The sequence below is a fragment of the Pygocentrus nattereri genome, chromosome 20, assembly GCF_015220715.1.
Source record: "Pygocentrus nattereri isolate fPygNat1 chromosome 20, fPygNat1.pri, whole genome shotgun sequence".
Taxonomy (NCBI): domain Eukaryota; kingdom Metazoa; phylum Chordata; class Actinopteri; order Characiformes; family Serrasalmidae; genus Pygocentrus; species Pygocentrus nattereri.
Genome location: NC_051230.1, coordinates 31,518,213 through 31,540,020, shown reverse-complemented (window position 1 = coordinate 31,540,020; position 21,808 = coordinate 31,518,213). Strand labels below are relative to the sequence as shown.

Genomic DNA, 21,808 nt, shown 5'->3' with positions numbered 1-21,808 from the left:
TGAGCTAATGATAACCAGCTCCTCTGTCCTAGCTAGCAGCATCTTTAGCATTTAGCAGTTGCTGCTTGATAGATTATTTGAGTATTATCTTTTTTGGTTCTCGTATGTATGTCGCTAATCTCATTTGAACCAAATCTGCCAAACCAAATAGCATTTTGGTAGCCACCTAGCATAGCAGTGCTATCTCAGACTTGGCCATTCCAACTAGAGTCCACCATAATCACTGTTTACCCTCAAGTTGATTTTGATCCCTAATTGTAAAATTGTATTATTGATGAGTGCAGATTATGTGGGCGGCCATCAGTCAATATATGCAATTTACCTCTGATAACATTCTGGTTAGCACTTTAGCTTGAGCAGTATCTGTTGTTCTCTGTATCTGTTGTTATCTGATTTCTCAGACACTGGTCAAGCCAGTAGTGACCCGTCCTGGTCTAAATGGTTCTGTCAATGCTACTTCTCCTTAGAGAACAGTCCTTATGCTTCTACTATAATCCCGGATTTTCCTTTCTTTCAAACGATCGTTATCGGGATGGAGATGTAATTACTTCATGCAGGGGTCGGTGTAGCTGGGGGAGATTCTGTTTCAGTAGCAGGCAAAATGACCCAAAATCATAAATATAGTGCTTTAAAGGCACCAGGAGTCAGATTCTACATTAAATGCTTATTTTGGCCATATTGCAAGGAACCTCAGGTCAGCGGTGTGAGGCTGCATTGCTGTTCTTTCGTTTCAGTTGATCACTATCAGGATGCGGATGTACTTACTTAAAGTCTTAAAGGGTCCATATCTTGGAAAAATAAACTGTCCGCACGTTTTTGAGCTAAAAGAGCTTGATGTAGTGTTGAAAGTTTTGAACAGTCTGCTGCCTGATCCATACAGTCTGAATACGGAAACTAAGTTACATTAAAAGTCTGTTTGGAATTCATTGTTTTTGTGATGTCACAAAATCCAACACTGTGCTGTTTTGGTTTGGCGGATATAAAGGCCTATATTGAAAATTGTATGTATTTTGTGTTTTCCACCAAAGGTCCAGTTATAACATTTGTAGGATTTTATGTCCTGAAAATAATTCATTTGTACGTGACCATGTCCAAACCTCTTATCTCTTAATTAAGAATTAGACAATTTTTTTTGCACGTAGAGCTGAAACACTGTAACTTAAGCATGAGTTTGTAAATGAGTTGGTGCTTGTGACATCACAGAAACAGTGAATTCAAAACAGACTGTTTTTGCAGGTTTGTTTCCATGTGTAAACTATATTGACTGGTGAATGAACAGTACTGACTATATTTTCTGGAGACCTTATTTTGAAAATGTGGATGTCCATGCTGTTGGCCCTTTAATGCACATTTAAACTGAATTGGCCAGAAAATACTACTATTGTTAAGTGCAAAGCTACATGTCATATGTTGCACAAATAAGGCGACATTTGGTACATTCTAGATTAAACTTGCTGGCTTGTACAGCGGGAAATCGACTTCTTTCAGGGCAAAAATTGAGCGCTTGCTGTACGTCAGAAAGAAAGAGATGGCAATAGTGCGAAAGTGGAAGTCATTAATAAGAACAGGCACGGTCGGAGCGCTCTGCACCACACATTTTACGAATTCACATATTGCTTATTTTATTCAAGTCACGACTTTCCCCAGACTGTCTCTCCCATGCTGCTGTTATTGATAAGACTCTCAGATACTCCGTGCACGCTGCTCAGTAGGTCAGTAATGATCACATTATAGCACATCATGGAGGCCGGATTGTAGGCTTGATTAACCACTGAGGCTTATCCCTTGAAACCACCAATCGGGAATCATTATAACTGACATAGTGTTTTTTTATTGTTATTATTATTATTTCTTCAGTCACACCGGAGGACAGTATAACCACTGAAAATGCAACATGAGCGTTTGCTGTGCTGGCTGTGTGATTGATTTGTGATTGTGTGAGTGATTTTGACATGTTTACCTGTACTTAGAAAAGAACAGAAAACCTGTTGAACTGAAGTCAAAGGGCAGTTTATACCAAACCCCTCAATAAATTCCTCAAAGTTATTTTGTAAACTAAGTAGAGTTGCCATATATTCTGTCAGTATGGACGATAAAGAGGACCAATGGAATGCCAGTAAAAGGCCACTAGTAGTAATTGGTATACAAGCTGAAATTCTTCTTAAGCTATTGGTTTTATTGATATGCTACAAATAAGCTTTACAGCCCAATGTACACTAAATGGCCAAAGGTGTGTGGACATTCCTCCTAATTATGGAGTTCAAGTGTTTCAGCCACACCCATTGTTAACAGGTCTAGAAAATCAAGCACTTGGCCATCTCCACAAACATTGGCAGTAGAATGGGTCACAGTAAACAGCTTGCTGACTAAAACATGGCACTGTCATAGGATTTCTGCACTGCTAGATCTGCCCTGGTCAACAGTAAGTATTATTCTGAAATGTAAGCATCAACAGCTCAGCCATGAAGCGATAGACCACGCAAACTCACAGAGCGGGGCTGCAGAGTGCCATGGCCTGTCCTCTGTTGCGTCACTCACTACAGAGTTCTGAACTGCCTCTGGAAGCAACATCAGCTCAAGAACTGTGCATTGGGACCTTCATGAAATGGGTTTCCATGGCCGAGCAGCAGCACACTGGTGTAAGATCATTATGCACAATGCCAAGTGTCAGCTGGAGTTGTGGAGCACACTGCCACTGGACTCTGGAGTGATGAATCACGCTTTACTGTTTGACAATCAAATGGAAAAACTTAGGTTTGGGGGATGCCAGGAGAACATTGCCTACTGCAATTCTGTGTAAAACAGTGCTAACAGTAAAATTTGGTAGTGGAGGGATAATGGGCTGGGACTGTTTTTTTTATGGGTTTGTTCCCCTTAGTTCCAGTGAAGGGAGGTGTTAGTGTTACAGCAAATAAAGACATTGTAGACAATTATATGCTGTTGAGCTTGTGGCAACAGTTTGAGGAAGGTTCTTGCCTGTTCCAGCATGACTGAGCCCCTGTGCAGACAGTGGGCTGCATAAAAACATGATTTGATTTGAGCCCTAACCTCAACCTCACTGAACACTTTTGGGATGAATTGGAATGTGGATTATGATCCAGGCCTTTTGGTCCAGGAGCAGTTCCTGACCCCACAAATAGTCTTTAGATATTTCTCCTAATATAAGTGTGTTTTAAGCCAGTAGGTTTTCTTTTTCTTTTTTTTCTAACTTTTTATCCTTGGTAGTCAACAGTACAACAGAGATAGAGGTAGAGATCAGGGTGAGAAATGTTGGGAGTACTCTCTTAACCTCATCTTGATAGATTGCTTTCCTCCACTAATGCTGAAAGTCTTTGTAAGTTTACTGTTGGATTTTGCTCCAGCTGATCCCCCTTATCCCCCTTTATCCCTGAGACCTGTGCTAGATGTATTAGTTTCACAGTGTCAGACGATATCAGACGGTGATGAATCACTCATACAGATATGTAGCCCATGGCGATGACCTCCCATTTTCAAACCTGGTCCCTCAGTCCTCTGATTACTTCAGCTCTGATAGCTCTTTGACCTTCCTCAGATCATATAATGTAACAATATAGTGGTGCATTCTTAAGCTGTGGAAGGTCAGCGAGTCCTCACCTCACCTATTCATTACGCCAACTGTGTGAAGCTGTTTCAGATTGCTGTGCAGCAGAGGGGTGCTGAAAGGCTAACAACCCTGAAGCAAGATGCTTGAAAAGAGGGTGTTTGGGCTGTTTAGGTCAATACAAAACACATCATTATACACAGCAGAGGTCAAGAAACAGGCAAACAAAGATGGCATGGGCGTGACTGTACTTCAAGAAACCAGATAAAAGAGAAAGAACAGGAAATCCAATCCAAGAACAAAGAAATCACAGGAAGTAGGAGCTGTGTTTGGAATGCCTTACCATGGCAGTTCTCTCTGCAAGACAAAGCAAGCAACAAGGACAATCATTTCAATATAACAGTCTTGCTGGGGCTTTAAATGAAGACTGAGTAATACTAACTCGATAAAAACAATACTTGTGTTAACTAAAGTTGAGTTTAGATCTGCAGACATTGAGGGTATCTTGCTTACTTGCTGTTAACAGCTTCAAACTGAGTTCAAGACTCGAGAGGTTACGTGAATGTCCATCACACCTATATGAGCTTGTTGGATGTCCCATTCCAAAACTATGGGCATAAATATAGAGTTATCCCCCCTTTGCAGCTATAGTGGTCTCCACCCATCTGGGTAGCTTTTCGACAAGATTTTGGCTTGTGAATTTGGGAGTCTTTGCCCATTCAGTCAAAAGAGCATTTATGAGTTCAGGCACTGAGGATGGATGAAAGGTCCAGGCCTGCAATTAATGATCCAGTTCATCGCAAAGGCATTCAGTGGGGTTGAGGTCAGGGCTTTTTCCAGGCCACTGGAGTTCCTCCACACCATACTCATAAACCATGTCCTTATGGAGTTTTGTGCAAGTTGACAGCATGTAATTGTCTATAGTGTCTTTGTACAGCTATGTAGACCAGGGCCTCCAGCGACCCTTATGCCCTTAGGAGGGCATGCTGGGAAATGCCAGGATACAGTTGCGAAGAGGAAAATAAAATTGCATTTCACTGGGGCCCAACCCATTATCCCTCCTCCACCAAACTTTACTGATGACAGTGTGCATTCCAGTTGGTAGCATACGCCAAACCCATAGTCATCCATCAGACTGCCAGGTAATGAAGTGTGATTCATTATTCTGGAGAACACGTTTCCACTGCTCCAGAGTCTAGTGCAACATGCCTTACACCACTCAAGCAGATGCTTGGCATTGCGTATAGTGATCTTGTGTGTGGCTTCTCGGTCATGGAAACCAATTTCATAAGGTCACAAAGTTCCATTCTTTAGATGGTGTTGTTTCCAAAGGCAGTTTGGAGTTCTGTAGTGAGTGATGCAATGGAGGACAAGCATGGTCTACCACTTGCTTCCATTTCACAATAAAAGCACTCACAGTTGACCAGGGCAGATCTAGCAGGGTAGAAATGTCAAAGGTGGCATCCTATGATGGTGGCGCATTTGAAGTCACTGAGCTGTTTAGTATGACCCATTCTACTGCCGCTGTATGTCTATGGAGATCGCATGGCTAAATGTGTGATTTTATATATGCGTTAGCATTGGATGTGGCTGAGGGGTGTCCTCATACTTTTGACCAAGTAGTGTATGTCAGTTACACTTCAGTATCTGTATAATAATGTATATTTTTGTCCCCATACTGTTGTTTTCTTATTGAGACGTAGCTTCAGACAGAAATATTTTCATGTTCTCTACGTCTGAATGCAGTCAGTCTGTCTCACCTCCATGGCCTTCTCCACCTACACAGTCTCTCTTGTCATCAGCTAAGACTATATAAAGATATTTGCGTACATGAAGTGGAGGAGTACAGTTCCTATTGTGTGCTGTTATCAGAGTATGAGCATCAGTGACTCATTCCCACTGCTTTACTCTGAATAATAGATTTGGCCTTTGAGTTGTGAGGCTCAAAAAGCAGTCTTCCCAGATCTTCTCAAGACCATTAAAGTGGCACATCCCTTGTCATTTACAGAAATCCTGATGTTTTATTCACCATTCAAAACTCTTTGTAGTCCAGGACTAGTTTTAATCTGTGTGGAGAACTAGAACTGGGTCACACTCATTTCAGTCATTCTCCATTGAGCATATGACTAGCATGTATTTACATCCTGAAACCAGCCCACAGTGCCTTCTGTGGTGTATCTGCAGACGTTTCAGCAGCAGGACATGTTTAAATGCCAGAGTTAGAATGGAGACCAAGACCACCAGCGACCCTTATCTTGGGGTTGATGGAGGAGGGCATGCTGGGAAATGCCAAGATACAGCCCTGTACGCCCACAGTCTGGCCTAAAGAGTGCACAGTATCAATGGTCGTGTCAGGGTTGTACTGTAGGGATCGTCAGGATGGGTCTAACATTTTACAACTGAATGAACAGAACATACGGTTTGAAAGCATTGCTTGGAACTTGTAGTGATTCTTCTACTTTCCTGTTTATAACATGAGATTCAGTTCAGTGTTGTTTGAAGAGTGTGATGTCTGTGAATTCTGCTCACTACTGAAGGCTATTGAGAAAAGTGAATTCAAAGAGGTTCTTATCTTTTTTTAATTAAATTTCCCCATTTTCAAATTGTTTTTTGAAAAGATGGCCTGTGTTGGCTAGCGTCATGTTAAGTTGACGGGAGGCAAAATAGGGATTGTAATGAAAGTAAAAGACTGCACGAATGGCTGCACAAGCTGTGTAGCAGCTTAGCCATGCAGCTAAACTAGCAGCTTACTTCAATACCTCATAAATATGCCAGATTTTCAGACTAGCCAGTGCTCCGAATCTTTGTAGCATAGTAAGCTAACAAGTCTTCTATGAAATATTAGGAGGTTGTTAGCATACTATGCTACAAAGATTTGAAGCATCGGCTTTTCAGAAAATGTGCCATGCTAAGTATATAATTCAGTTACTGTGTGACCTTTAGTATTGCATATAGTTTATGAAGTATATTTAGTTTGTGAAGTAATCATATCTCTTCACGACTTTATATAAATATATATATATATATATATATATATATATATATATATGAATGTCGTATTTTGTTTTGACAGCCCTACAATGTAGCATTTGTACTCAGAATGAGACAAAATTCTTGTTTCTTTGTAAGATGTAATGACTTTTGCCTCCCCCTTCCACCACGCCCACCTATCAGAGAAAAGAGAAATCACTTAGGGATCCTCTTTCCATGTTTCTGTGTCATAGAACGGAAGGGAAATGCATTCACAGCACCTTTGATGTTAGTGTTAGCTGGTTAGTCTGATCTATTTTGGTATCTTTATGTTTCCCCCTCACTGTAAAAACATACATACATATATATATATATATATATATATATGTGTGTGTGTTTTAACGGATGTAAGTACATGCCTACGGCCAAATCAGTGACTACTGAAAATAGGTTATATTCAGAAAATAAGAAATTAAGAAATTACTGTACTGAAACCATCCGTGACTCCAGTCTTTTAGGGTTTTGTAAGGTTAAATTGTGATTTTTCAATTTGAATTGTGTGAAATTTATGGTGTGAAAATAGTCCAAATTTAGCCCGCATGCTCTCTTTCTCTCTCTTTCTCTCTCTCTCTCTCTCTCTCTCTTTCTCTCTCTCTCTCTCTCTCTCTCTCTCTCTCTCTCTAGCTTGCGCCTTTTGTGCTTGTGTAATGTACCAGCGAGGAAAAACACACATCCACAGGAAATTACCAGCGGCCCCCACAATCAGCCAATCAGCAGCAGCCCCCTCCGATGGCCAATCAGATAGTTAATCACCCTCGCAGCCAGACGCCTCCGTGGCTGAGGCAGAGAGCCGGGAGCATGTGTATGTGTGTGTGGGCACAGACGTTGGTACAGATGGTTGGTAGCGGGCTTCGGCGGCCAAAGCCAACAACGCTTGACTGTTTTAGATGTGTTGACTTCACATGAGCTACCTCAGAGAACTATGACTATTAGAGCAAGGCCTTCGTTTGGGCTGTAAATGTTAAATTTACTCAAAAAGGGGGAAAACACCTCTGCTAATGGCGATTCACAAGGCTGTTCTAGATTGAACACCAACATTCGAAGCTTGTTAAAGATATTCCATATGTTTGCAATATTTTGACCTTGTACGTATCAGTTGTACAGTGATTCAGTAAAACGTCCTGCTGCTCCTGTTTTCTATTCCTAGCAACTAACTGAAATCTGTTTAGACAGTAAATGACGTATCTTGAACTTCGAGAAGCCCTAGAGTAACGTTCTTTCTCGTTACTCATTGTAAACCGTAATGTGATTGGTTGATTCCTTTGTCTCTTCCTAATTATATTGGTGGTTAATCTAAGGTGTAAAGCCTTCAGTTCAGCTCCTGAAGACCTAACCAATGGGAGCGCTTACTTGGCTGTATCTGTCTAGATACCTCTCTCAGCCTCTGCAGCCCTGTGCGAGACTCCTTCGTCACAGGGCCCTGCAGTTCCTCGTTCAAACACTAGATGGGAATGCAGACCTTTTGACGTTTGACTACGAGCCAGATTTTTACGGCTGAAAAATTTGTGCATCAAAATTTGAGCATGTACATTAATGCCATCTTTTACACTGAGTCTGAAACTGACGGACTGTTGTGAGAATGCGTGAAAATCAGGCTCCGTTTGTCATGGCTACAGCTCAAGCAAACATTCGTCAGGATGGCAGCATAACTCTTGTAGTAGAGCACAAAAGCTTATATGACAAGCAAGCGCTGACAAAAAAATTGAGGAGTTTAAAGAGCAATATATGTCAGACGAGAGCTGAACAACAAAGAAGAAGAAGAAGCAGGGCCTCAAATTCCCCCCTGAGGAGATACCTGCGGAATCGCTCGTTATGCATCTTCAGTTAGCTCTTGTAAGAGGCGGTGGATCTCCCCATGTTGTCTTTTATTGTAAAATGGGATGCGCCCAGTGTATGTACCGTTCAGTTGCAGTGCTTAAAAGAAAAAAAATTCAGTGTCTAGACAGAGAAACGCTTCGGTCTTGCTCTGGAAGGCAAGTAGATGAAATCGCCTTTTTGTAGCATCAAGCTTGATAAACATGCATTAGTTTCTCATTGGACAGTTCACGGACCAGAGCCAGTATAAACTCTCTGAGAAATGAGTTTCTGATGGCTGTGGTGGTTTTAGCAGGCAGTTTACATCAGACAGTGGCCTAATCGCCTTCCTGTTTTTGAACCCTTGCCCCTTGGAACGGGTAGTGGTTGAAATCTTCTCCTATGAAATGGAACAACCCTAAAATAAAAAGAGCATTACTTCATTATCAGGTTGCAGTGAGTGTAAAAGAGGAGGGTAAAGTTGAGCTCCTCACTGCTGGGCTTTAGTTACTTTAAGATTAAGTGACCTTTATTAGTCCTACAACGGGGAAATTTCACCTCCGCGTTTAACTCATCTGTGAAGTGAAACCCCACACACTAGGGAGCAGTGAGCACACTTGACTGGACTGGAGGGCAGCCCAATCCACAGTGTCCAGGGAGCAGTTGGGGGTTAGGTGTCTTGCTCAAGGGCACCTCAGTCATGTACTGTCAGCTCTGGGGATCACACCGGCGACCTTCCGGCCACAGGGCCGGTGCCCTAACCTCCAGTCCATGAGGTTATTTTTAAACCTGTGCTTTCAAACAGGGGGGCAATTATTTATTTATGCCACATTTAGGGTATGAAGTGTTTTCAAAGAGGGGGGCAATTATTTATTATCACCCACCCCTAATTCTTCAGTGATATGAAGCTGAAGTCGGATATTCTCCAGATTCTTGCTAGAATTTTCCAGTTCCACCTTAAACAGTGCAGCAGAAGTCTGTGTACTTCTGGCCACCTGAGACTGGAACTTACTAAAATATTTCAAAAAACTCTTCTTACACCTTAAATTACAGCATTTGCTGCTAGAACTAATATCTAGCAAGATACCAACACAATACTTTTCACAGATGTCCAGAACATTTTATGTTAGTGGTAACCAGTCAAATAGTTTTTTACTAGTAAAGAAGGAATGATTCATTTTCTAAGTCGTCATTTGGTTTAACGTGAGAGGAAATCCTTGTCCTGACATTATACATCCAGTATACCTGATTAACTAAACAGATTCTACACTACAAACCATTTAGTTTATAACTTTATCATATATGTGTCTCTCCATCACAGGTGAAGCAGATTATGGAGGAAGCGGTCACACGGAAGTTCGTTCACGAAGACAGCAGCCACATCGTCTCCTTCTGCGGTGAGTAATAACTCTCAAACAAATCACATTCAACGTGCTCTGGTGAAAGGTTTCTGAAAGCACATCCCAGGTTACAAAATGTTCTACCACACGGTGTGTTTCACCAGAGAGGTCTCCAGTTTCCTCAGCCTTACAGCTTTAAAAGTACACTTACTGGCTGTGTTTACATGCAAAGATTTTTGCCAATCTGATTGAATTCATTCCCATTATAGATCAAGACTGAGGTGTTTATTCCCACTCTACTGAACTGTCTGATGGAAAATCTCTGTTTCTATGCTCACTACGAGTAAACCGATCCAAAATGACACACGTGCATAATTGAGTACCGCCTAGTGTAGACGTTACCATCACAACCAGCATCACGTGAGTCCAGTCAGAGTGAGATGAGCAGCAGTGAGCAGTGCTTGTATTTTAAATAATAACAGGCACATAGACACACATGCATTTCTACACACAAACTCCAGAAATCACGTGAGGAGAGGTGGTGAGGCAGTAACGTCATGTGCTATCTGCTTTTAGCACCTTCACAGGTGTTCAGTGATGTGTGTGGGTGTGTGTGGAACCCTTAGTGAGTCTTTTGAGCCATGCTTGGCCACCATGTACCAGTCTTAAACCTCACTCTCTCTCTTTCACTTTAATTTCTAGACAATACCAACTCCTCTCTCTCTCTCTCTCTCTCTCTCTCTCTCTCTCTCTCTCTCTCTCTCTCTCTTTCCCTCTCTCCCTCTCTCTCTGAAAAGTCATTCTCAGGGCTGCAAAGCATTTATGTGTTTATGACGAGACTCTAACTGTATTTCTGAGGTTGTTATTTCATCGGGAAGGAGAAGAGAGAAAGAAAATGTGCTTTAATTAGTGTCCTTACTATACTTTCTGTCTTGATATTAAACTGGGCTAAACTGGCTGAAAATGAACTCTTTAATTTTTAAATTCTCTTTAAATATTTAACGTTTTTGTGCTGTAGGGTGAAAAGGAGGAACTAAAGTGGTATAGGCTGAATGGGTGGGGCTAAGCTTCTGTAGGCTGCATGGGCGGGGCTAAACTTCTGTAGGATGAAGGGGTGGGGTGAAAGTGCTGTACACTGAATGGGCGGAGTTAAACATGCAATTGGCTGAATGGGCGGGGCTTTTTTGAAACATTATCATACTGAATGAAATTGTTTCATTTCAAAAAGCAAATTAAATATAGATTTCCATGGTAAAGGCCAGATGCCGATCTGTAGATTTCTAGGTTTCCTAGATTTTTCACATAGCTCTGCATTACAAGTCATAATTAATCTGACTGGATGTGTCGCTCAGTGTAGGTTAATAATGGATTTAATAGAAGTTATTATGAAGTGTTTGAATAGAGCACTGTAGGAATTCCATACACATAAATGAGAAACAGGGAAACGCCATCAATCACAGGCACAGTCACTCTCCCGCACCGTCACATTGTCAAGGCTTGACATGTAAGCGACGGTAGTGCTCTCAACAAGTGTTCATGACATGACATTTCACAATGAGTGTTATGTCATATTAATAACACCTCCACTGATGTGCCGTAATGGCCATTTCAAAAAAAGGCCCAGTGGGAGCACTTCAGCCTGAAGGAGCTCCTCGTGGGTGTATTTACACCATAATAATCCCCTCAAATCATCAAAACACCATCATGCACTTTAGTAAAAGGACCTACCTCGCACGTCCACTCACTGCCCACTTCATAAAAAGTCTATTTGTATTTCCAAATGTTGTACTGGACAATTAATTAGAAACACCCACCTTGTGCTTCTACTTGCTGGCCACTTTATTAGAAACACCCACCTTGTGCTTCTACTCGCTGGCCACTTTATTAGAAACACCCACCTTGTGCTTCTACTCGCTGGCCACTTTATTAGAAACACCCACCTTGTGCTTCTACTCGCTGGCCACTTTATTAGAAACACCCACCTTATGCTTCTACTCGCTGGCCACTTTATTAGAAACACCCACCTTGTTCTTCCACTCACTGGCCACTTTATTAGAAACACCCACCTTGTACTTCCACTCACTGGCCACTTTATTAGAAACACCCACCTTGTGCTTCTACTCACTGGCCACTTTATTAGAAACACCCACCTTATGCTTCTACTCGCTGGCCACTTTATTAGAAACACCCACCTTGTTCTTCCACTCACTGGCCACTTTATTAGAAACACCCACCTTGTGCTTCCACTCACTGGCCACTTTATTAGAAACACCTACCTTGTGCTTCCACTAACTGGCCACTTTATTAGAATCACCCACCTTGTGCTTCCACTCACTGGCCACTTTATTAGAAACACCCACCTTGTGCTTCCACTCACTGGCCACTTTATTATAAACACCCACCTTGTGCTTCCACTCACTGGCCACTTTATTATAAACACCCACCTTGTGCTTCCACTTGCTGGCCACTTTATTAGAAACACCCTGTAGCTCCACTACACAGGTGTACAGTTACAGACTGTAGTCCATCTGTTGCTGTGCAGTGCTCTGCACTCTATGTGAGGAATGGAATTAGCAGAGATTGAGGGAATTATCTTATGTAAATTTAAAAATGGAGTTAAATGACCGACACAGTGGGCTAAGTGAGCAAGCTTTCAGCCGCTTTGTTCAAAATTCACTTAGTATGGCCTTTACTTAACCTGACTGGCCAATTAAGAGCGAGGCCTTTACAGTCTCGCACATAAAAAGAGTTTTTCGGGAAATGTTTTCGGTAAATGTCACGCCAGCCTACAGCTGCAGCCGGGGGGGCTTGAACTTACAGTAATGTACTGTGTGTGTGTTCGGCGGTGGTCTCGCTGCTCACAGCCTGCTGCATTAGCCCCTCCGTCTTCCTCCTCTCTCCTCATGCTGTTACAGCAGATATTTGGCCTGCGAGTGCGAACACTGCATAAGGAATCATTTTTGCGGAAAATCAAATGGTCAGATTTCCCCTTTTACCCAAAACACTGCATGATCAACAAAACCGTGTTTGTCGTCTGAAATTTGCTTTTTCAGTTTTGCGCTGGAGCTACGAGGCTAATGTAGCTAACAAGTAGCGGGTAACAGTTTAGCGCACTGCAGACTTTAATGATCACACACTGGCCTTAAACTGTGTGGAGTTGTTCTATAATCTCTAAAAGACTTGTTTTTGTGTGTTTTGACACTGTATGACACATTATTAGCTATAAACGTGGACAAAAGCACAAAGTTCAGGCCTCAATGGTCGCGGCTGCCGCTGCTGCTGTTAGCTGTGAGGTGTGCCTTTGTCCATGTTTATGTCCGTCAACGTATGGCTGTAGATTTTTAAAGTGATTTGGCTAAAAAAATTCAGAACTACTAAAATTTGGCAGCACGAGGCATCCTTTTCACATGTGCTAATGAGCTAATGCTACAGCTAACCAGTACAACATTGGATGCTAATAAGGTCTCGTGGTCTTTGTTAGGTCTTTTTTCCTCAGTGGACGACGTGCCGACATGCTAATCTTTCAGAAAACTGTATTTCCACTCTTTATGGCCTTTTAGAGTTCTTTATGGCCAGCTAACAGCAGCTGCAGTAGCTAGCCTGGTTAGCTATGTTTGCCTTCTCACTCACGTCCCTAACAAATTCTCGCTAAGGGATTCGTTCTTCATGGTGTTGAAGTGTAATATAATGAACATACTCGCAAATACTGGCAAGACTGTAACGTGTGCAGCACTGTTAGAACATAAAATCTGCTTTTTAAAGAACTGTTAGCCCGTTTACTGTCTTAACCGCACTCATACACACCCCTAGCTTTTGGTCTGGTCAGTTATTCAGAGTTCTGGAGGTAAATGACCAACTTACTCAGCTTTTCTGGGAATAATGTTGGTTATAATACAGTATTACTTTAAAAGCCCTACAAATATGCTAATTATATGCTAGCAGCTGTCAGTATCCCCGTGCTTTGTTCTGATTTATATCAAACAAGCTAGTAGCTTTATGCTAATGGTTTCCTTGCTGATGTACCAAAGGTGTTTCAGCTCCAGGCTTTGGTGTGATTGCCCTAGTTTTAGAGGGTTTGTGTTGCAAGGAACTGCAAGTTGTGAGTGGTTGCATCTCATCGCGGTCCTTAGGCCTTTTGATGCCAGTAACAGCTCCGATTCCGTGACGCAACAGCGGGAAATGAGACCTCCAGCTCATAAAGCCCGTCTCCTGATGGACCCTGCTGTGTTCGGTCTTCTGCTGCGGTGCCGTGATAGCTCAGCTGCCTGCGTCTCTGCATGGTGGTCAGAGATAATGGAGGACGCATTAGGGGGCAGACAGGCTGTCGTGGCTGCCTGTGAAGGATTAATTAACCCAGCGAACGTGAACACACTGCACACAGCATCGGCTGCTGCCGTTAGCCCCTGGACCTGGTCACTTTTCCATAATGAGGGCTCTTATGACCGGCGAGGTGGTCACCCCTCTGTCTTTCTTTCTCTGAGCGTTGCTTGGAGTGTCCTGCGTCTTGCAGAGAGTTGTACACTATATTTAGAAAGAAGGTTTAGAAAATGTGGACACCCGAACCACATCCATATTTGCTTCTTATGGTTATTCATACTGTAAGAACTTCTTTGCTTCACTTCAGCCACAAGTGCATTTGAGTCATGACCACTTCCACCTGCTAGCTATGTTTCCCGCTAGCTTCAGATAGCTGCTAACGCACCGTCATTGGAGGAGAATGCTAACATGCTAGCATTGGCTAGCATATCAGCATATCAGGGGGAAAGGCGCTAATGGAAATTAGCATTATTGTTGTGGTGGTAATTTGGTGAGCTGAACCTGTGTGTTGTGGCAAATGGTGGAAGTAAAAGAAAATATTAGGCAGTTTATTAAGCTCATTAAAGAATATTAACGACTGCTGGTTGCTTGGTTAGCATACGCCAAAGGAACTGCATTTCTTAGCAGAATACTTGTTTATCTCAACTATATTATTACTTAAATTGTTGCATTTTGTCATATTTTATGTTCTCTGATAGAAACAGTAAGCCATTTGATGTTGTGCACTACAATGAATTTATAACGGGAGGTTAACTGTACTTCACACAGTGCCTAATAACACCCTTACCCGTGATAAAATCACTGTAACGCACAGCCTCTCATGGCTTATAGTTTAATCTTTCTGTTTTTTTAACTTATTTAAGATTCACTTTAGTTGTTAAATGTGGTCTCATTACTCGTGAAGTCTGTGAACTGTGCTTTGTGTTGTGTTTTCTTTTCTGGTCAGCCAGTTAGAAAATACTTTTCCAATTGCTTTGGGCCTTTAGCTCAATGTACAGCCATTGACTCCACCATAAATCCTAGTCCCAGCAGTTTCATGTTGAGAAAGGAAAGGAAAAGTAAATAATATCCGTTGGCTTTTGTGTGCTGGTCTGGTCCTGTTTTATGTATGAGCTCTCAGTCTGCGGTCACTTCTGGTCAGTTTGTAGCAGTAAAGGCAGCACTCAGAGCGCTGCGATGCTTCATTCTCCACGTTCTCCTCACTGCAGATCCATTAACTCAGACAGAGCATGCACACACTCACACACACACACACACACACACACACACACACACACACACACACTCACACTCACAATGTCATTTCCTGTGACAGATTGAATTCTGGGTTGGGCTCAGTGTGGATATTGCTCTGGAAATATCAGAGACTGCAGATGAAATTTAACATTCCCTAATAAGTAAACCTCTTACTGCTCTCTCATTTGTTCTGTCTTTCTGCCTCCATTTCTCCCTTTATCACTTTCTCTGTCTCTCTTTCTCTCTCTCATTTGCTCACTCTCTCTCTTTCTCATTCTCCCCATCTCCCTTCATCTCTCTGTCTTTATCTCTCTCATTTGCTCTCTTCCATTCCCCCCTCTCTCTCTTTCTCTCTCTAATGCAGTGTCTTTATGGAGTCCGTATTGATCTGAGGCAAATCAGTTCTAAGTGTATCACTTCTCAGTGAGTCCGTTCTGAGCGATTCTGTTCTTAGTGAATCAGTTACCAGTGAGTCTGTTGTCAGTGAATCATTCAGTGCAAATCAGTTCTGAGTGAATCATTCTGTGCACGTCAGTTCTCAACGAGTCAGTCATCACTGAATCAGTTCTGAGTGAACCATTCTGTGCACGTCAGTTCTCAGAGAGTCAGTCATCAGTGAATCAGTCCTGAGTGAATCATTCTGTGCACATCAGTTCTCAGCGAGTCAGTCTTCAGTGAATCAGTTCTCAGTGAATCATTCTATGCAAATGCGTTCTCAATGAATCAGTTCTCAACAAATCTATTCTGTGTGAACCAGTTGTGAGTGAATCAATTCTGTGCATATCAGTGCCAGAAGTGTCGAATCGAGTCATATGGCTTGGACTTCGAGTCCGACTCAAGTCACGAATTTGATGACTTGAGACCCAACTCGACAAAGCTGAGAAAGACTTGTGACTCGACTTTGAGTTGAACACCAATGACTCTGACTTGGAAAGACTCGAGACCCAAAGTGGAACAAACGTGGAGCGTCTGACTGCAGTCTTTTACTTTTCATGTGAGTAGATTCATCTGGGTGTAAACACGTCTGTTACTATATTCTCAGCTTATTTTAGTACTGACTCTGGTCTTAAATCAAGGCTCAATCATCTTGATTTAGGACTTGAGTGTCAAGACTGGAGACATACTTGTTACTTAGTGACTTGTTCCCACTTCTGATCAGTTCTGAGTGAATTAATTCTGTATGAAGAAGCTCTGAGTGAATCATTTCTGAATGAGTTTGTAACTATATTCATCTCACACCTGCCTCTATTTAGTACACACACACACACACACACACACACACAGAGATGCATATAAAATAAAGCAGCCCACTACACTGCTCCATCTGTTTTTACAGTTCTTTATGTTGTCTTTCATCTCTGCCATATTTCCCCTGTTCTACTTCATTTCCTGCGCAGCTGCTCTGAGTAAGAATATATTCTGGATGTGACTACATCAGAAGAAGAAGATTTTTTTGGGAAAAACTAAAAGAGTTAAAGATTGGTTACTGAGGTGTAGCATCACTTAGCTACAGTAATGAGTCAATGGTCAATGAAAGTCCTCATAAATATACAAATACACACATTGATATAGATATCAATCTTTGTTCATATTTCTATATTTATGAGGACTGAGCTGTGTTTTTGTGTGTGTAGGGTCTTGCACCTGCAGCTCCTTCACATTCTAATGAATCAGCTGTTTTTATTCAATGAGGTACATAACAAAGAGAAATAACCCTGTTTCATCTATTTACTTGTGTGTGTGTGTGTGTGTGTGTGTGTGTGTGTGTGTGTGTGTGTGTGTGTGTGGTAGAATGTCACTGGAGTGTGTGGTTTGCTTAGTAAAGGCGTGTTCAATCTTTTGTTTGCTGGTTGCTCTTCTAGTGGGTAGAAGAGGACGGTGAGATGTGAGGTGATAAAACTATAAAGCTACTTTCACACCTTTATCTCTCTCTCTCTCTCTCTCTCTCTCTCTCTCTCTCTCTCTCTCTCTGTCTCTCTGTCCTCTTGAAGGAACAGACTCTTCTCCTCTCTATTATCTCTCAGCCCAGCTCACACACACACATACACACAAATGCACACCATGTTCTCAGTGCTGAGTGGTGAGACAAAGATAGAAACAGAGAGAGTGAGAGAGAGAGAGAGAGAGACAGAGAGAGAGAGATGTAATAAGAGTTGCATGCACAGGAAAAAAACAAAGCAAGAGGAACTAGAAGGAAATAGAGAACGAGGATGATGAGGATGATGAAGAGGATTCAGAACTGGAGCTCCATCAGCGTTAGTTGCCATGGTTACACAGGCTTCCCCCCTGACCCTGTGTGAGCTGAGCCACAGGATCGGTCCTCGGAGAGCGCTGCCACGTAGCACTGTGGACGTCTGGTTGCTGTAGAGAATGTGGGAGAAAGATGACCGTGGAAGGAAGAATGGATTCCTTGAGTAGTGACAACGATCAGCTTGTCGTTTTATCAGTCTTCTTATTTAAACACTGCAAACAGACAGTGCACACAGCCAGTTCTCCCCATTCCACAGACAAAGGCAGAGCATTCACCTGGATCAGGGGTCGGCACCACGCGGCCCTTTCACTGCCCTGTTGCGGCTCCACGGAAGAAATGGATTAGTAGGTAAAAGTAAAATAATCCTCCTTTACAGTAAAATAAAGCTCTGCTGATCAATAAACGCTGGAGTTAATGTAGAACTGCTAATGTACCCTTTAACCCTGAAGGTTGATGCGCAGACTTCTGGTCACCATAGAAACACAGACAACAATCTCGCATTGTTAACTGCATAATAAAACAAACATTTATCATTTGGAGACGAATGGACTTGCAGTTATAATCACTCCAGCTGGTTTCCTGATACGTTTAACCTGCAACGAGAAACCGACAAACACTAAAGCCGCAAAGCTGAAGTCAGTTTCTCTTTTGAATTTTACCGTTCCACCTTAAATGGCGCAGCAGTGCGTTCTGACACCATAGACACCATTTAAGCTGGCGAATGAGAAGTGACTTCAGCCTTGTAGGAATCAAACGCTGAGAGACGTTTTACAAGAAACTGCTCTACTTTTATGGAATAGTTTCCTGCCAGAGATGCGAGAAAAGCACCTTAAAGCAGAGGAAAGCCTGCATTTTTGTTTATATTCTATTTTTAGCTCAAACTGAGATATACTTACTTGAAAATGTTGTGGCTCCCAAGCTGGTTTGATCTTTGTTGAAAAGACAAAAGGGCCGTTCCTAACATTTGGGTTGCCGCCCCTGCCCTAGATTAACAACAAAAATGGCTAAAATCAATGGTTCGCAGTTCCCTTGACTTTCCTGTTATGCTCTGTCTTATATTACGTCCACTAATAGCCAGTGTGTTACTGTTTCCTCATCTACACCCCTGTCCGGGCCCACGGGGAGCTTGTTACTTAGTTAATGAGTTGAACATCTGTCCGCTTTGGACGCCATGTGACAGGCAGCGTTAATATAATTAGGAAGTTGTTCGTTTTAAAAACATATTTATTTGGTGTGAATCGATCTCATCTGGTTTTCCGATCTGTGAATGTATCCTTGTCTATGTGTTTTTGTTCAGCTTCCTCAGTTTTAGTTGTGGACTGAACAGCATGTGCTCCTGAATGCTCCACCTGTGATCAGTGTGCAACTCGGTGGTTTATTGCCGTGGCATTTCTGACCGTTCCGCTGCCCATATGGCTCACAGCACTCTGATCACTGACCTATTATAGCTGAGAGCCTCTACGGTGGAGATTCTCCTTCGAAATGCCACTTGATGTTTATTATACAAAATAATTGATTGCTGTTCTTCTGTTGTGTGTGTGTGTGTGTGTGTGTGTGTGTGTGTGTGTGTGTGTGTGTGTGTGTGTGTGTGTGTGTGTGCGTGCGTGTGTGCGTGTGTGTGTGTGTGCGTGTGTGTGTGTGTGTGTGTGTGTGTAGCTGCGGTGGAGGCGTGTGTGCTGCATGGATTAAAGCGAAGGGCAGCCGGGTTTCTGCGCAGCAACAAGGTGGCAGCTCTCTTCACTAAAGTGGGGAAAAGTTTCCCCCCGGCTGAGGAGCTCTGCCGCAAAGCTCAGGAACTGGAGCAACTCCTTGAGAGCAAGTGAGAGCACAGCTGCATCACAGCTACAACACTACACCGCTACAGTGTTTACTACATCACAGCTACAACACTACACCGCTACAGTGTTTACTACATCACAGCTACAACACTACACCGCTACAGTGTTCACTACATCACAGCTACAACACTACACCGCTACAGTGTTTACTACATCACAGCTACAACACTACACCACTACAGTGTTCACTACATCACAGCTACAACACTACACCGCTACAGTGTTTACTACATCACAGCTACAACATTACACAGCTACAGTGTTTACTACATCACAGCTACAACACTACACCGCTACAGTGTTTACTACATCACAGCTACAACACTACACAGCTACAGTGTTCACTACATCACAGCTACAACACTACACAGCTACAGTGTTCACTACATCACAGCTACAACACTACACAGCTACAGTGTTCACTACATCACAGCTACAACACTACACAGCTACAGTGTTCACTACATCACAGCTACAACACTACACCGCTACAGTGTTTACTACATCACAGCTACAACACTACACCGCTACAGTGTTTACTACATCACAGCTACATTACACAGCTAGTGTTTACTACATCACAGCTATATTACACAGCTACAGTGTTCACTACATCACAGCTACAACATTACACAGCTACAGTGTTTACTACATCACAGCTACAATATTACACAGCTAGAGTGTTCACTACATCACAGCTACAACACTACACAGCTAGAGTGTTCACTACATCACAGCTACAACATTACACAGCTAGAGTGTTCACTACATCACAGCTACAACACTACACCACTACAGTGTTCACTACATCACAGCTACATTACACCGCTACAGTATTTACTACATCACAGCTACAACATTACACTGCTACACTGTTCACTACATCACAGCTACAACATTACACAGCTAGAGTGTTCACTACACCACAGCTACAACATTAGACAGCTAGAGTGTTCACTACACCACAGCTACAACATTACACAGCTAGAGTGTTCACTACATCACAGCTACAACACTACACCGCTACAGTGTTCACTACATCACAGCTACAACACTACACCGCTACAGTGTTCACTACATCACAGTTACAACACTACACCGCCACAGTGTTTACTACATCACAGCTACAACACTACACCGCTACAGTGTTCACTACATCACAGCTACAACACTACACCGCTACAGTGTTTACTACATCACAGCTACAACACTACACCACTACAGTGTTTACTACATCACAGCTACAACACTACACCACTACAGTGTTTACTACATCACAGCTACAACACTACACCGCTACAGTATTTACTACATCACAGCTACAACACTACACCGCTACAGTGTTTACTACATCACAGCTACAACACTACACCACTACAGTGTTTACTACATCACAGCTACAACACTACACCGCTACAGTGTTTACTACATCACAGCTACAACACTACACCACTACAGTGTTTACTACATCACAGCTACAACACTACACCGCTACAGTGTTTACTACATCACAGCTACAACACTACACCGCTACAGTATTTACTACATCACAGCTACAACATTACACCGCTACAGTGTTTACTACATCACAGCTACAACACTACACTGCTACAGTGTTTACTACATCACAGCTATAACATTACACCGCTACAGTGTTTACTACATCACAGCTACAACACTACACAGCTAAAGTGTTTACTACATCACAGCTACAACACTACACCGCTACAGTGTTTACTACATCACAGCTACAACACTACACCGCTACAGTATTTACTACATCACAGCTACAACATTACACCGCTACAGTGTTTACTACATCACAGCTACAACACTACACTGCTACAGTGTTTACTACATCACAGCTATAACATTACACCGCTACAGTGTTTACTACATCACAGCTACAACACTACACAGCTAAAGTGTTTACTACATCACAGCTACAACACTACACCGCTACAGTGTTTACTACATCACAGCTACAACATTACATCGCTACAGTGTTTACTACATCACAGCTACAACACTACACCGCTACAGTGTTTACTACATCACAGCTACATTACACCGCTACAGTGTTTACTACATCACAGCTACAACATTACACAGCTAGAGTGTTCACTACATCACAGCCACAACATTACACAGCTAAAGTGTTTACTACATCACAGCTACAACACTACACCGCTACAGTGTTTACTACATCACAGCTACAACACTACACAGCTAGAGTGTTCACTACATCACAGCCACAACATTACACAGCTAAAGTGTTTACTACATCACAGCTACAACATTACACAGCTAGAGTGTTTACTACATCACAGCTACAACATTACACAGCTACAGTGTTCACTACATCACAGCTACAACACTACACAGCTACAGTGTTTACTACATCACAGCTACAACATTACACAGCTACAGTGTTCACTAC

General features: G+C 42.4%; 1 protein-coding gene across 2 annotated transcripts in view; it reads left to right on the top strand.

Annotated features, from left to right (window-relative positions):
• Window positions 1-21,808, top strand: part of sgsm1a (small G protein signaling modulator 1a) — a 78,146-nt gene that overhangs the window by 21,011 nt on the left and 35,327 nt on the right. For both annotated transcript variants that reach the window (XM_037531673.1, XM_037531672.1), the window contains exons 3-4: window positions 9,708-9,783; window positions 19,187-19,349. In XM_037531673.1, the coding sequence (XP_037387570.1) occupies window positions 9,708-9,783; window positions 19,187-19,349 (239 nt within the window). The remainder of the gene's footprint in view (window positions 1-9,707; window positions 9,784-19,186; window positions 19,350-21,808) is intronic.